Source organism: Trachypithecus francoisi, unplaced genomic scaffold (genome assembly GCF_009764315.1).
Source record: "Trachypithecus francoisi isolate TF-2019V2 unplaced genomic scaffold, Tfra_2.0 Lachesis_group0, whole genome shotgun sequence".
In the NCBI taxonomy this organism is placed as follows: Eukaryota; Metazoa; Chordata; class Mammalia; order Primates; family Cercopithecidae; genus Trachypithecus; species Trachypithecus francoisi.
The window spans coordinates 96,000,368-96,013,456 of record NW_022681453.1 but is presented as its reverse complement, the minus strand read 5'-3'; the positions used below and the strand labels follow the sequence as shown (position 1 = coordinate 96,013,456).

Genomic DNA, 13,089 nt, shown 5'->3' with positions numbered 1-13,089 from the left:
CAGGCGAGAGTACAGTGGTGAGATCTCAGGTTACTACAAAATCTGCCTCCCAGGTTCAAGAGATTCTGTAGCTGGGATTACAGGTGTGTGCCACAACACCAGCTAATTTTGGTATTTTTAGTAGAGACGGGGTTTCACCATGTTGGCCAGGCTGATCTTGAACTCCTGACCTCAAGGAATCCAACTGCCTCAGCCTCCAAAAGTGCTGGGATTACAGGCGTGAGGCACAGCACCTGGCCAGTTTTAATTTTTTAATTACAAAAGAATGTCTCATTCATGACATGTATGCATATATTTTGGTAGAACACAATGTATTTTGAGCTGGAATTTAGATAACATTTTCTGAACTTTATAAGGAAGAGATGGAGGCAGAGTAGAGCACATACATTTTTGTAAGTGCTTTAAAATATCTTATTTTTGTATGTCAGTACTTTATATTTATTATCATCTTCATTTTACAGATGAGGAAACTGAGGCAAAGAGCAGTTAAGGAAGTTTTCCAAAGTCACACAATTGGCAAGGGATGTCGATTCCAGAATCCACGTTTCCACATGACAGTATATAAAGCAGTATGATAAACATTTCATTGGATTCTGTTCTATAAGCTCTTCAGATATTATTATACCGTTTTATACATGATCTAAGATACACATTTTATGTGTTTTTTTCTGAGTTTGCATATCTAGTCAGTGGAGCAACAAACCTAGAATCTCCAGGTTTTGAAGTCTTGAACCAGTGCAATTACTGCACATGAAGAAGAAAAATACTAAACTAAGACCCATGGAAAGCTGGGAGTATAAGAGAGTAAAAGGATTTTCCTAGCATGAAGTTGGCTTCCACCAATATGAGAAGTACAGAGATTAAGGCATGTTTGGAAGAGCAGATAGTCCGACTCTTTGGAAACCCTCAGTGGGGAAAAACCAAAGCTGTGGTGTGTGCTTCGTGCACAAGAAAACCAGGGACAAAGTGAGAGTTAAGAGCAAACGCATTAGAGCAGATGAGCATTATTACAGTGAACTTCACAAGTCATTTCAAGTCTGCATGTCTCGGTTTTGCTATCTGGACATTGGGAAGCATCATGTGATAACTCATGAGATTTTAATGTTGATTAAATGTTATTACTTGTAAAGAGCTTTAAATAGTACCTCATATAGCCTCATATAGCAGATACTCACTGTGCATGTGTGTTGTGTTTAAACAAATAGTCCATAATTTGAACATCTGAAGAATTTCAAGAACAACGATCTGTGGAATAAAGTTGAATTTTAAAATTAGAGGATTTCATTGGATATTACCATGAAGAAGACCACCCCAGGGATAATTAAATTAGCACTCCCGAATGCCTCACGTCCTCATTATTTGTTGTTTTGAAGAGTAAAAATGGTACAACTTTACTTTCTTGGGCCCTATTACTAGGGGACGTAAAGGAAGCCTGACAAAGGGAGAATGGAATCATTAAGTAGAGAAATTTCTATATAAAAATTAGGCGTTCATCATCTATAATTTTGTAGGAAATAGAGTACTTTTGCAAAGTTTTCACCAGGGAAATGATATAACAATTGGTAACATTTATTGGGCACTTAATGTATGCTTGGCACTACTGTAAGTGTTTTACTGGTACTAACTCATTTAATTCTCAAACAACCAAATTATGTTACACAGCAAATAAGTATAAATCCAGGAGTTCTGACTCAAAAGAATGAACTCTGAATCACTCTTTTGAGAGAGAAAGCCAGCACTCTGTGTAGGATGGAGCAAAACAGAAATGACTAGAAACAGAGGGAGCAGAAAACAAATTCAAATTGAATTATTAGGAAATGTAATAGCTATCAATTACATTAAATTATTAGACACCTGTATAACTCATCACTATTATTCATTCACATATTTGCTAATTTTAACAATGAAAACGATCTGATTTAGTTAGGTGCTTTAGATAGCCTCTGAGAGTCATATATTTTAGAGATAGAAAAAACTGTAGAGAAATCCTAGTTTAATTTTGTTTTCAACAGAAAAAGAAATAGAGAATTATCTTTTCTCCTATCATATTTCCCTTCCCAGTTTCACTGAGCTTTATTTTATAAGCTGGCTAATCAAAATAGGGTTTGAATTCTCAAATTCAAACCTTACTGCTTTCTATAAATTACTACAGTATGCAAAGTGAAAAACATGAGTTCAAGTCACCACTCTATGTTTATGGAGAGTTTTTGAAATATTGGATTAAACTATTTCACAAATCATTCACAGATCTTTAGCCAATGGATAGGGATGTATCAGTCAGATGCTCTGGGAAGAAGATACCAAGATGAAACTACAAGAGCTTTATAGGAGAAATACTTGTGAAGGATAAAAGGCAGATGGAGCTGAGCCAGGCAAGCAGAACCTCAGACTGAGATGTAGGTCTGTCATTTATAAAGGGAAGGAGGGAAGGAAGAAAGAGTTGAGGAAGGGAAACCCCAGACCGCAATGCAGCTCTGAAGGTCTCAGCCAAGCCAATGGGGAGCTTCAGAGCACACATCACCCGTTTGAGGAGTGTTGCATTCGGCAGGGATGGCCAAGCTCCATAACCCTTTGCCAGTACTGTTAAGTCACTAAGGGGAACATAACCTGTGTTTGAAGGCTGTAGTGGATCCTGAAGGTGCAGCAGCTGGAGGCTGTCTGCTGACTATACTCTTTGCAGCAGGAACATCTGAGCAAGCACTCCTGTGACTGCCATAGTGGTATAAACAATAGTTTGCTGGTAGTAAAGAATAAAGGCCTTGCAACAGTTTATATTATGAGTGTGCCATCCTGCCACACTCTGAGCACTTTTGTGTTTTTTTCAGACGTTACTCACAGGAAACTCCTAACAACCTATATGTCACGTTTCTTTTCTTACATTATTTAACTATCCCGAAAAACACATATTTTAGAGAAAATCTTCCAAACTTAGATTTGTTCAGGCTGAAGATGCCATGTTGTCTCCTGGGGAGGTGATATTATTCAGATAACTAAACTAGCTCTTCTTTTGAGTCCTGAGGTGTTCATGTATTTAATCAACATTTACCACAAGAACAACATATGCAAATAAGAGCATAAAAGAGGCTATTCCAGGAAATGTGTGTATTTTAAAAAATCTAGAGATTAGGATGCTTATGGAGTTTGTAGGAGATGGGGCTGGGGATTTAAACATGAAACAGATCCTAAATGGCTTGTACATGCTCTGCTATAAAATTTGCATTTTATCCTGAAAGTTATGGAGAGTCAAAATTTTCCTATGCAAACATTTTATGCATAGGAATGACATGGTCAAATTCATGGTTTAGAAGGAATATTCTAAAAGATAAAATATGTGAAAAGCATACAAATAGAGACCCAATTAGGAATTTCTAATTATAATCCAGAAGATAAATGAAGACTTAAACTAGGATATTTAAGAGTGTTTGGTGATTAATTGGAAGCAGAATGATTAGGAGGTGGAGAAGAGAAGGTTATTTTATATTTATGGTCTAGATTCTTGCTCCTCAAAATGCTGTGGTCTGAAATCAGCATAATCAGCACTGCCTGTGTGTTCATATGTGTTCATAAGAAATGTACAGTCTCATTTTCCACTCCGGATTGACGGAATCAGAAATTGCTTTTCCAGAGATTCCTGAGTGGTTTTTGTGAACATTAAAGTTTGAGAAACACTGGTCTGGGTCAAGAGTCAGTAAACTTTTCCTGTAATAGGCCAGATAATAAATATTTTAGGCTTTGTGCACATCATTCTCTATTGCTGCTACTTAACTTGCCCGTTCTAGCATAACATTGGTCATAGACAATGTACAAATTAATGATTGATGGTGGCTATGTTCCAATAAAACTTTATTTATAAACAGCAAAATTTGAATTTCCTAGATTTAGAATTTTCACGTCATGAAATCTCATTATTTTGACTTTTTACGACTGTTAAAAGAAATGTAAAACCATTCTAAGCTCACGAGCTGTACAAAAACGGGACAGGCAAGATTTGGCTCCTGGGCCTTTTTGCTAACCATTTATCTAGGTGAATAAATGGGCTCAGGAGCCATTTATAAAGATAGGAAATAGAGGGACAGTTTGTTGATGGTATGTGTTGAGGTCCATGTATCATATCACTTTTCAAATGAATATAGATATTGGAGGTTAAACAAGCTTATTTAGAAAGCTTTTTATAATTTTTTGCTGAGAACTCTTCCTGTCTTCTCTAAGATCCTCCCATAACTTCTGGTTCATTCAACGAGATTTTTGCCATTGAGGGCAGAGAAACCCAGTACAGCAAATTTTGGACAGGAGACATTTAAATAATGTTTGATTGATGTCATTGAAACAAAGTATTTAATCTTATTAATCAGGTAGAAATTTCAAGCAAAATTATGGGACATGTCTATTTTTTTAAACACTAAGTAAAGAATACTTTCAACATAGTATCAGACATTAAGCCATACTTCAAGTAAAAGTAGAACACAAGTTAATTAATTAATCAATCAACTGTTCCATGTAGATGTTGATCATGATTTTAAAACCTGTTCTTATTTTTTCTCTTCAACCTCACAGCTTTCTCCATCTCTGGTGAAAGCAGCCAAGTGGTCATGATCGCCATTTCAGCGGCAGTAGCAATTATTCTCCTCACTGTTGTCATCTATGTTTTGATTGGGAGGTGAGTTCACAGTCTGTTTTACTATTCACTTTCATTGTTGCCATTGGTTGCTGTTAAAATGTGAAGAGTGTGCTCAATAAAATATTTTAACAAGTAAGAATGTCTCCATTTGTAATTTAGGTCCTCTCTTTCTTCTCCTTTTCTTTGTTTCTCCATCCTTCGTTTTGATTTTCTGCTCTACCTTAAATTCCTGTCCCCACTCTTTAACACACACCCCTCCTCTTCTCTCTTCTGACCCCACTCCTAATTTTTACTTTCTTTCTCTAATTATCTCCTCACTCTTCAAATAACCCCAGATTTCCTTGACACTTTCTCACCCAGAACAGGGGTAACACTGCACAGCACTAATCATTACCCGTGGAGACTTTACCCTTCATTCCTTCTAACAGAAGTTGTTAAAAAATACTATAAACACATTCTAAGGCCATTATAAAAACTGAACTGGAGGGTCTGCACAGTGGGGAGCAACTCGATGTATCTCCTCATTAGGCAGCTTTCCAGGGGCCCCAGAGAGAGAGACTTTCTTCAGAGGATTTAGAAAATATGAAGTTATTAAACTTTCACTAAAGCATTTCATTGTTTGAGGAAAATGCTTTATTTTTATGCTTTGCACATTCTGAGCGTAGATAACCATTTTAAGTATATTCCTCTTATGTGTTCACTTTCCTTGATTTACCTCCAGGTTCTGTGGCTATAACAAGGCAAAACATGGGGCAGATGAAAAAAGACTTCACTTTGGCAATGGGCATTGTAAGTTTCTAAACTTGGCTTTTTTTTCGCTTCACTATTTTGAGTTCTAGGAGTTATTGATTTACAATTGGTTAACTTCCTCCTGACAAAGAGACTTCAAAAGTAGTTTTATGGAAAAACTAAGTACATTAAATTTATTTTAGAAAAAGAGGGAAATTCACAGTTCTACATTAAGTAATTTTTATATGTGTACATTTCAGCATACTTAAGCTAAAATAAAGGGTAATCTGTGGTTTACATTCAAATAACGCACATGATAGGTAGTAGAAACTGTAGTCTGCTCTGCATGGCTGAAATGCAAAGCGTATCTTCAGTTTCCTTATTACTAGTCCTTTGCTAAACTCTAAATAGGAGACTTTTCTCTTTCCTAACTGCCAAGTAAATATAAACAACGTCTGTTTATTTGAAGTGCCTTATTCCATTTTATCAACCAACCTAGAAAGAGCCTTTAAAATAAACTGTTTATTTTGCAGTTACATGATATCCAACTAGTAGTAAAGCCAGAACTTTCTCTCCACATTTTAATCTACTCTTTTAATTTTTTTAAAATACTCATTTAAGAAACAAAGTGTTTACAACTAACAAAAAGACTTTTTTTTTTTTTTTTTTCTGGTGAAACGAATCATTCCAGGTGCTTTGCCTTCCAAACTATGGCTCGGCTTAGTGTGGCAATTACTAATCAGTGGCTTAAATAGCGTGTTCTCATGGAAATTAGTACAAAGACTATACTCATGCTTATGTGCTCTAAAATAATCTCAATATAACTAACGTAGTCTTGTAAGCATTACTTTCTTTAGCATTCACTATTGCCTTCTAAAATTATTTGCCAATTAACATGATACTTTGTATCAGTCATTAGAGTATCATCTAAAAATAATAGCTTTAGTTATAACTCAAGTAAAATACTTGACTACCTGTTGCTAACCTGCAGGAAGCATACAGTAGCTTGAAAAAAATGCCTTTCAAAATATAAATTGATATGAGATGAAAGCAGTATAGGAGTTTGCAGAAGCATTGTTTTGTTCATCCAACTGCAGAGTCTATAAAATAATTCACACAAAAAAGCCAAAGTACTACATTCCTAAAATCAACATCACGTCAGTCCAGGTTAATTAGGTGACCAACTCAAAAGCCTAAAAAGAATGCCTGAACAAGTTACAGGATACTTGTCTTTCTTTTTCTCAATGGACCCACAAAACACTTGTGTTACAATTGTTATGCATAAATTAGAGCAGTGGCATTCTTGCGAATTAAGTCACCGTTAATTTTACTTGAACGGTTATTGTAAATATCATCTTTAGAGCAAGACCGTGCAGATTTGATTTTTTTATGGGAATTCTACATCTTACGAATTTTGAGCTTTGGTAAATTTCTGTGTGCCAATTATTAAACAGGTTCCTCTATCCTCCCAGTCCATTTTGCTATTGATTTTAGGGTGGACTTTGTTGAAACTTTAATTTTTTTCAAACGCACAATATCCTTATGACAAACAAAAAAGAAATGCATTTCATCCTGACTGCAAAGGCATAAAGTAACTTACGTGCATGTCATAAAGTTTCTGCCTCTTAATACTACAGCTGGTTTATTTCAGACCATTTATTTGGTATTACTTTAAAAAGCTCTAGCCATGAACTGTTCCTCCAGCCTTGTTACAAATCCTATAATATTGCTTCAAAAGGAAAGAAATGTGTTTCACCTCCTAAGATCCTGTCCCCTTGCCCTTTCTGGCTGGGCCTTTTTACTTCTTTGCTATCCTTAGGGCAACTCATGCTGGTAAAATGGAAATGTAAATTGTGTTTGCACAGAACGAGCTGTAAAGTAGTGCAGCTTAACACGTGTGCATGTGTTTATTATCTGGTTTTCATGACAGAGCCCAGTTACTCTGTGTGTTGCCCTTAATTATTGGTGTGAAGGGATTATGTGCCTTGCAGCCTGAATCACCTGATTCCTGGAATCTCTGGGGTCAGCAGTTAAAAATCAGCAGCCAGTGCTTCTGCAGTGAACAGACCATTTTACTTGGGGGTGTATATGTTTATGTTTGTTATTTTTTTTCCCCAAATGTCTTATGGATGGGAAATAAATTCACCTTATTTTAATTAATAGCAATTAATAGGATTGATTTTATTTGGGAATGGTTAATTTTCAAATTATTTAGTAATAGTGTTGCATATAGTTATTCATCACACATATATTCTCTACAAGCTGACTGGTACTGAAGGGTAAATCTAAATCACAACTTCAAGACTTCCGTTTAAGGCCAATGCTTATTTAAAATATGTGAGACATTGTTCCTAACAACTCATTTTATAATCTGTGTAAATTCTGATGCCAGGAAATCTCCCCCATGTTAATTTTCTTAGCTTCAGCAAAACAAAACAGTCATAATTAGGTAGAAAACAGTTCCATTTTACCTTATGTTTAAAGTCTCATTTTATTTCCTTGAAAAGGATTGCTAGATTTCTTTACCTTACTGTTACTAAGTAAAGGCAAATAAAAACTGGAAGATCACACATTATAGGGTCGATCTGATGTGAGTTTTCATCCTTAAAATGTGACTAAATTGACTAAATGAAAAGACTCCAACAAGACTTTATTTCCTAACATATTTTAGTAATAGTTACTTACTTTTACAATTTTTCTTACTCCACATCCAGAAAAGTATGATAGCCTTTCCTTAATCTTAAATAAGTTTCTTCTTTTAAAGGTAAAGGGTTTTAGTACTGATAACATTAGAAGTTATTTTAATGTAATAATAAAGCACAGTAGATTACTGTATTAAAGGGTGACTCTCCCATCTGTTTTTATAGGAAGGATTCATGCTTATATGGAAGAAGCATGCAAGCTGATCTGTGAGCTCAAAAGAAATGGACATTTCTAAGCTTAAATTCTACCATTAGGAAACCTCAATTATATTAATAATTGTAAATAAATGTTCTTAACAATGAAAACACTCGTTAGGACAATGAGCTCTATCCATAAATTGAGCGAGAACTATATAACAGCCTCTCATGCTAGGCATTTGAATAGCAAAGCTTTTTTTTTTTTTTTTTTTTTTTTTTTTGTCTCGGAGCCCTAACTTGTCTTTTTGGTCAAGATATTCAAGATGAAAAACTTTAAAAGTGAAGTTCTCATTTCAAAAGTTACTCCACTCGGAGTTTGTCCAAAGCAACGGACAGAACTTGAATTTCCCCATTTCTGTGGATATTGACTTCCTAGATAGTGGTGTTCTTTCAAATTATCCACACCCGCCTCAAGCTGGATAGCGGCTGCTCTTTTGTTGTAGCTGTATCAGCACCAGGCAGAAGTGGGAGTCGTGTTAGCTTTTCTTCTGTATTCTCTGTTTGCCCTCTCACCACCATCCCTACATCTTAATATGCTGTGTCAAAGTCATCCAAATAATAGCTGAGGAAAATAACGTTTTTACCTAACCTCTCTCTCAGCCACCATTTCTTTAATAACCAGTTTATTCTTGCACTTACGTTTCTTTACTCAAAATCTCTATGAAAGCTTTACAGGAACATAAATGGTAATGCATTATAAGTACGGGTTTCATTAAGTTGTCTTGTAGTTCAATGAATTGATCATTTGTTAACACATACTGTGAAATCCTAGACTTGTTAGCCTAATGTTCATTGTACTGAGGCCTCCCAGAAAAACTGTGGCCATCTTCAGTCCCCACAACTATTTAATACAAACTACAAAACTAACTCAAAGAAACGATTGGTTCATGCAGAGTGTTCAGTTGCAACTTTGGCAATGAGATTCTCCCATTATGAAGTACTATTGTAAACAATAATATCTGATTTCATTTGTTATATTAGAAAAAACTTCAATAATTTAATGTAATGAATGAAAATATATTGCACTATTAAGTATCCGTATTCTGTGCTAAAACAATGCTGTTAATGTTATCAAAATTAAAAGCAAAATCAGTAGTATTAGCAGATATACCATAGAAGTTACATTGCAATTTCCTTTAATGTTAGAGCATATTTATATACTTTAGTAGATCTTAGAATCACTTTTTTAAAACTCAGGGTTTTTGTTTAGAGAAAGTTAGTTTATTGAAAATTGCAAATTGTTTCCACTGTTATTTTTCTAAATTATAGGAATCTTATTAATATTAAATCAAATCTAAAATGATTATCCTGTATCAGTTGTCTGTAATATTTTAACTACAGGATATGAACAGTTTTACCTTCAGAATAATTTAATGAATAAATATAATACAAAGGAGATTTTCATTTAATAAATTACATATATGACTAATGTTTGGAACTTAACTCCTTAGAGCCATTATTCAACCCATAGAAAATATTTATTTTACTTCTAATTATGTTGTAAAGCTACACAATATGATTATATTTAACTGATACTATATTGGTGTGTATATATAATACATACATGTATACACCTACTAACAGCTTAAAGTAGATCTGTAATTACAGTGGGAGATTTTGATTGTGAATGTTAATATGAGCAGTTTAATGTCAGAAGGTATGCCATTATATATCCTTTAATTTATCTATACTTGCAGCCATTATCTCACCGTATAATTGTATTGAATTATTTTCCAGTCTTCCATTGTAATAGATATCTGGTTATTATAACATTTGTATAATCATAAATATGCAATAGCATAGTGGTGTTCACTCACTGTTGCTCCTGGTAGTAATGACTAGGTCTAATCAGTTCTGAATCATCTTTCTTCTTAAGGTCCCCTTTTTTGAATATGCGTTTTCCTTCTGATGTTTTTGCAAAGAAAGCTCCTTATAAAAAGGTTCCTTTTTATGATTCATCATAGAGAACATGTTTTCTTACATTTTTCAACACTTAGTCCAACGTCACTGCAAGTTTCTGTTATACTACAGAATAAACTGAAGGTTGTGCACCTTATGGGGTGGTGATTTTTTTAACCAATAATGTCATAAAATTTAATCTATAATTATTTTTATAAATCGAGCTACAATTGCACCTTTCTTTCTTTCCTCAAACAGTAAAACTTCCAGGTCTCAGGACTTACGTTGACCCACATACATACGAAGACCCTACCCAAGCTGTTCATGAGTTTGCCAAGGAATTGGATGCCACCAACATATCCATTGATAAAGTTGTTGGAGCAGGTAACCACAATGACCCTACTGCCAACTTAGTACTGTACGTGAATCATGATTGCTCAGTCTCTGAAACCTAAGTATGTTCCTAAGGAAATGAGGATTTTCTGATTTCATGATCAAAGGCAAGTAATAAATAAGTGCAGTATTTAATGGAATGTAATGAGTTCAAAGGTGCCAGACTTACCGGCTCACGGACCATGACTGCTTTTAATTTATTAAATTTCTGATGTGACAGCAGCAACAACTGAGTCTTCCCATAGCTGCGCTGATCGGGTGCCACAGAACCTATTGGGTTGAATAAGGATAACTGGATAAAAGTCTATTTCAATTTAGACAAGCCGGGTAATTTAAAGTTTTGATTTTCAATTTTAGAATCATTTTTGGAATTAAAAGAACAAATAACACAAAATAAAATCATGACTCATCTTACACAAATTTTACCACAACTATCTTGAGTGGATATTTTCAATGACATAAGTTGCTCTATTTTAATGCTTGCTTGACTTTGAGTAGTCTTATTGTGTTAAAGCTTTTTTTTATAAAGGTATCTCGTTGTGCTAATTACTAATTTGAACAATGACAAATTCGGTAACAATCACCTATTAAGTGATTAATAACCGTTGCATATTTATAAGAACAATTTCACATATTTGTAAAATAACAGTATTTTATATATTTACACACAAACACATAATATGTGCAGTATGCATGGGAATAAAACTGCTATCCAAAAGTAAAAATGAACCATGCTCAACAATAAAAAAAACTACAATGCAGTTCTTTTATTTTTTAAAATTTCATACCTAATCCTTCAATGTCACTCCCCAAAACAAACATAAACTAGTTGTGTTGATACAGGAATTCTTTGTGTAACATCAGATTACATTTTCTGCAAAGTACTGCATTTATATATTTGGGAGTGATTTGTCTTTACAAAAATGTACATGTAATGCTTTGTTTCTTTTTCTATACACCAAAGTAGTACTTAAAAATCAAGTAGTAGTTAGTATGGGAACAGAACAATCTTATTGTTCATATTATGTAAATATAATGTTAATTTGCTAGAGCTTCTCTTCTAATTGTCCTAATTTTTTATCCTAAAATTTACATGTGCAGGTAATATTAAAATATGAAATGTGTGTTCATGGAAGGAAAATGGAGTAGTAACTTCTTTTTTACAATCTAAGGCTTGAGAGTAAACATATTTGCTGTACATCTGTGGTGATCCAGTGCCAAAGCAGATATATATATTGTTTACTCTGTTTCATTTCTACCGTCCTGATTTGTGAACAGCTCCATGATGCAGAAGGGTTTAGTCTGGCTGATTTTAATGTTTCCCCACAAGAGTGCACTTTTCTCCAGCATGGAGTCAGCGGTAGCAAATGCAGCACAAGGACTTTGAACAATCAACTGGAGAATATGTTGAGAGGAGGAAAAGGTTACTTATGCTAAGCCACTGTCCAGAAGCCAGGCAGAGATTATTATGATGTTGAAATTTAGGTACCTCTCCATTGATAAAATATTTCTATATAGATATTGTTGACAGACTCAGATATCCAGAGTGTAGTGATTTGGGGCAAAGCACACCACTGAAAATAGCAGCTGATGAATGAGATAAGGGGAGGTCTATTTATACTGAATCACTTAATCCCTGATGCTCATTAAAGATTAGAATAGAGCCTGCTTCCTATTTCTCTCTTCAAGTATATATGTAAGTAATTAGATATATTCCCATGTTCAGGGTTTTGCAGCCAATAATCACATTTTTCACATTCAGAACAATAAAACTGTACTTATTTTATTTGCAAATAGGCATATCTTCAAGGTTAGTTATGCTTTCCCTGAAATAATTCAATATAATATGCACACCCAATTCTAGACTGCCTTGATGACCCTTCGGAGGGTTTGTGCTTACCAAGTTAGAAACTGAAATCATTATTCTTTTTTTTTTTTTTTTTTTTGAGGCGGAGTCTCGCTCTGTCGCCCGAACTGGAGTGCAGTGGCCAGATCTCAGCTCACTGCAAGCTCCACCTCCCGGGTTTACGCCATTCTCCTGCCTCAGCCTCCCGAGTAGCTGGGACTACAGGCGCCCGCCACCTCTCCCAGCTAGTTTTTTGTATTTTTAGTAGAGACGGGGTTTCACCGTGTTAGCCAGGATGGTCTCGATCTCCTGACCTCGTGATCCGCCTGTCTCGGCCTCCCAAAGTGCTGGGATTACAGGCTTGAGCCACTGCGCCCGGCCAAGAAACTGAAATCATTATTCTTAAAAGCTACCAATTTGTTAATCATTTTGTTTTGTAAAATGTGAAATATGGACACAAACAAATTAAATAGTACAATAATAACTAAACCTGCATGTTACTCATTTCTACAATAGCTTTTATAACAATCAACAAATGGCAACCTTGTTTGATATATACATTTAATTACTTCCTACATTCTTAATTTTAAAAAACAATTTGTTATTTATAAAAATTTAGTAATTATTCTAAATTGATTACTGGCTAGCTTCCATTGTTAGAAGGGCAAACCTTTCAGCCCACTACATAACTTTCACAGTCAATT

The 13,089-nt window shown here is 34.7% G+C and overlaps 1 protein-coding gene across 2 annotated transcripts in view; it reads left to right on the top strand.

The window, feature by feature from the left end:
• EPHA3 (EPH receptor A3) overlaps positions 1 to 13,089 on the top strand; it is a 372,676-nt gene that overhangs the window by 297,223 nt on the left and 62,364 nt on the right. For both annotated transcript variants that reach the window (XM_033211572.1, XM_033211571.1), the window contains exons 8-10: positions 4,555 to 4,657; positions 5,340 to 5,407; positions 10,405 to 10,530. In XM_033211572.1, the coding sequence (XP_033067463.1) occupies positions 4,555 to 4,657; positions 5,340 to 5,407; positions 10,405 to 10,530 (297 nt within the window). The remainder of the gene's footprint in view (positions 1 to 4,554; positions 4,658 to 5,339; positions 5,408 to 10,404; positions 10,531 to 13,089) is intronic.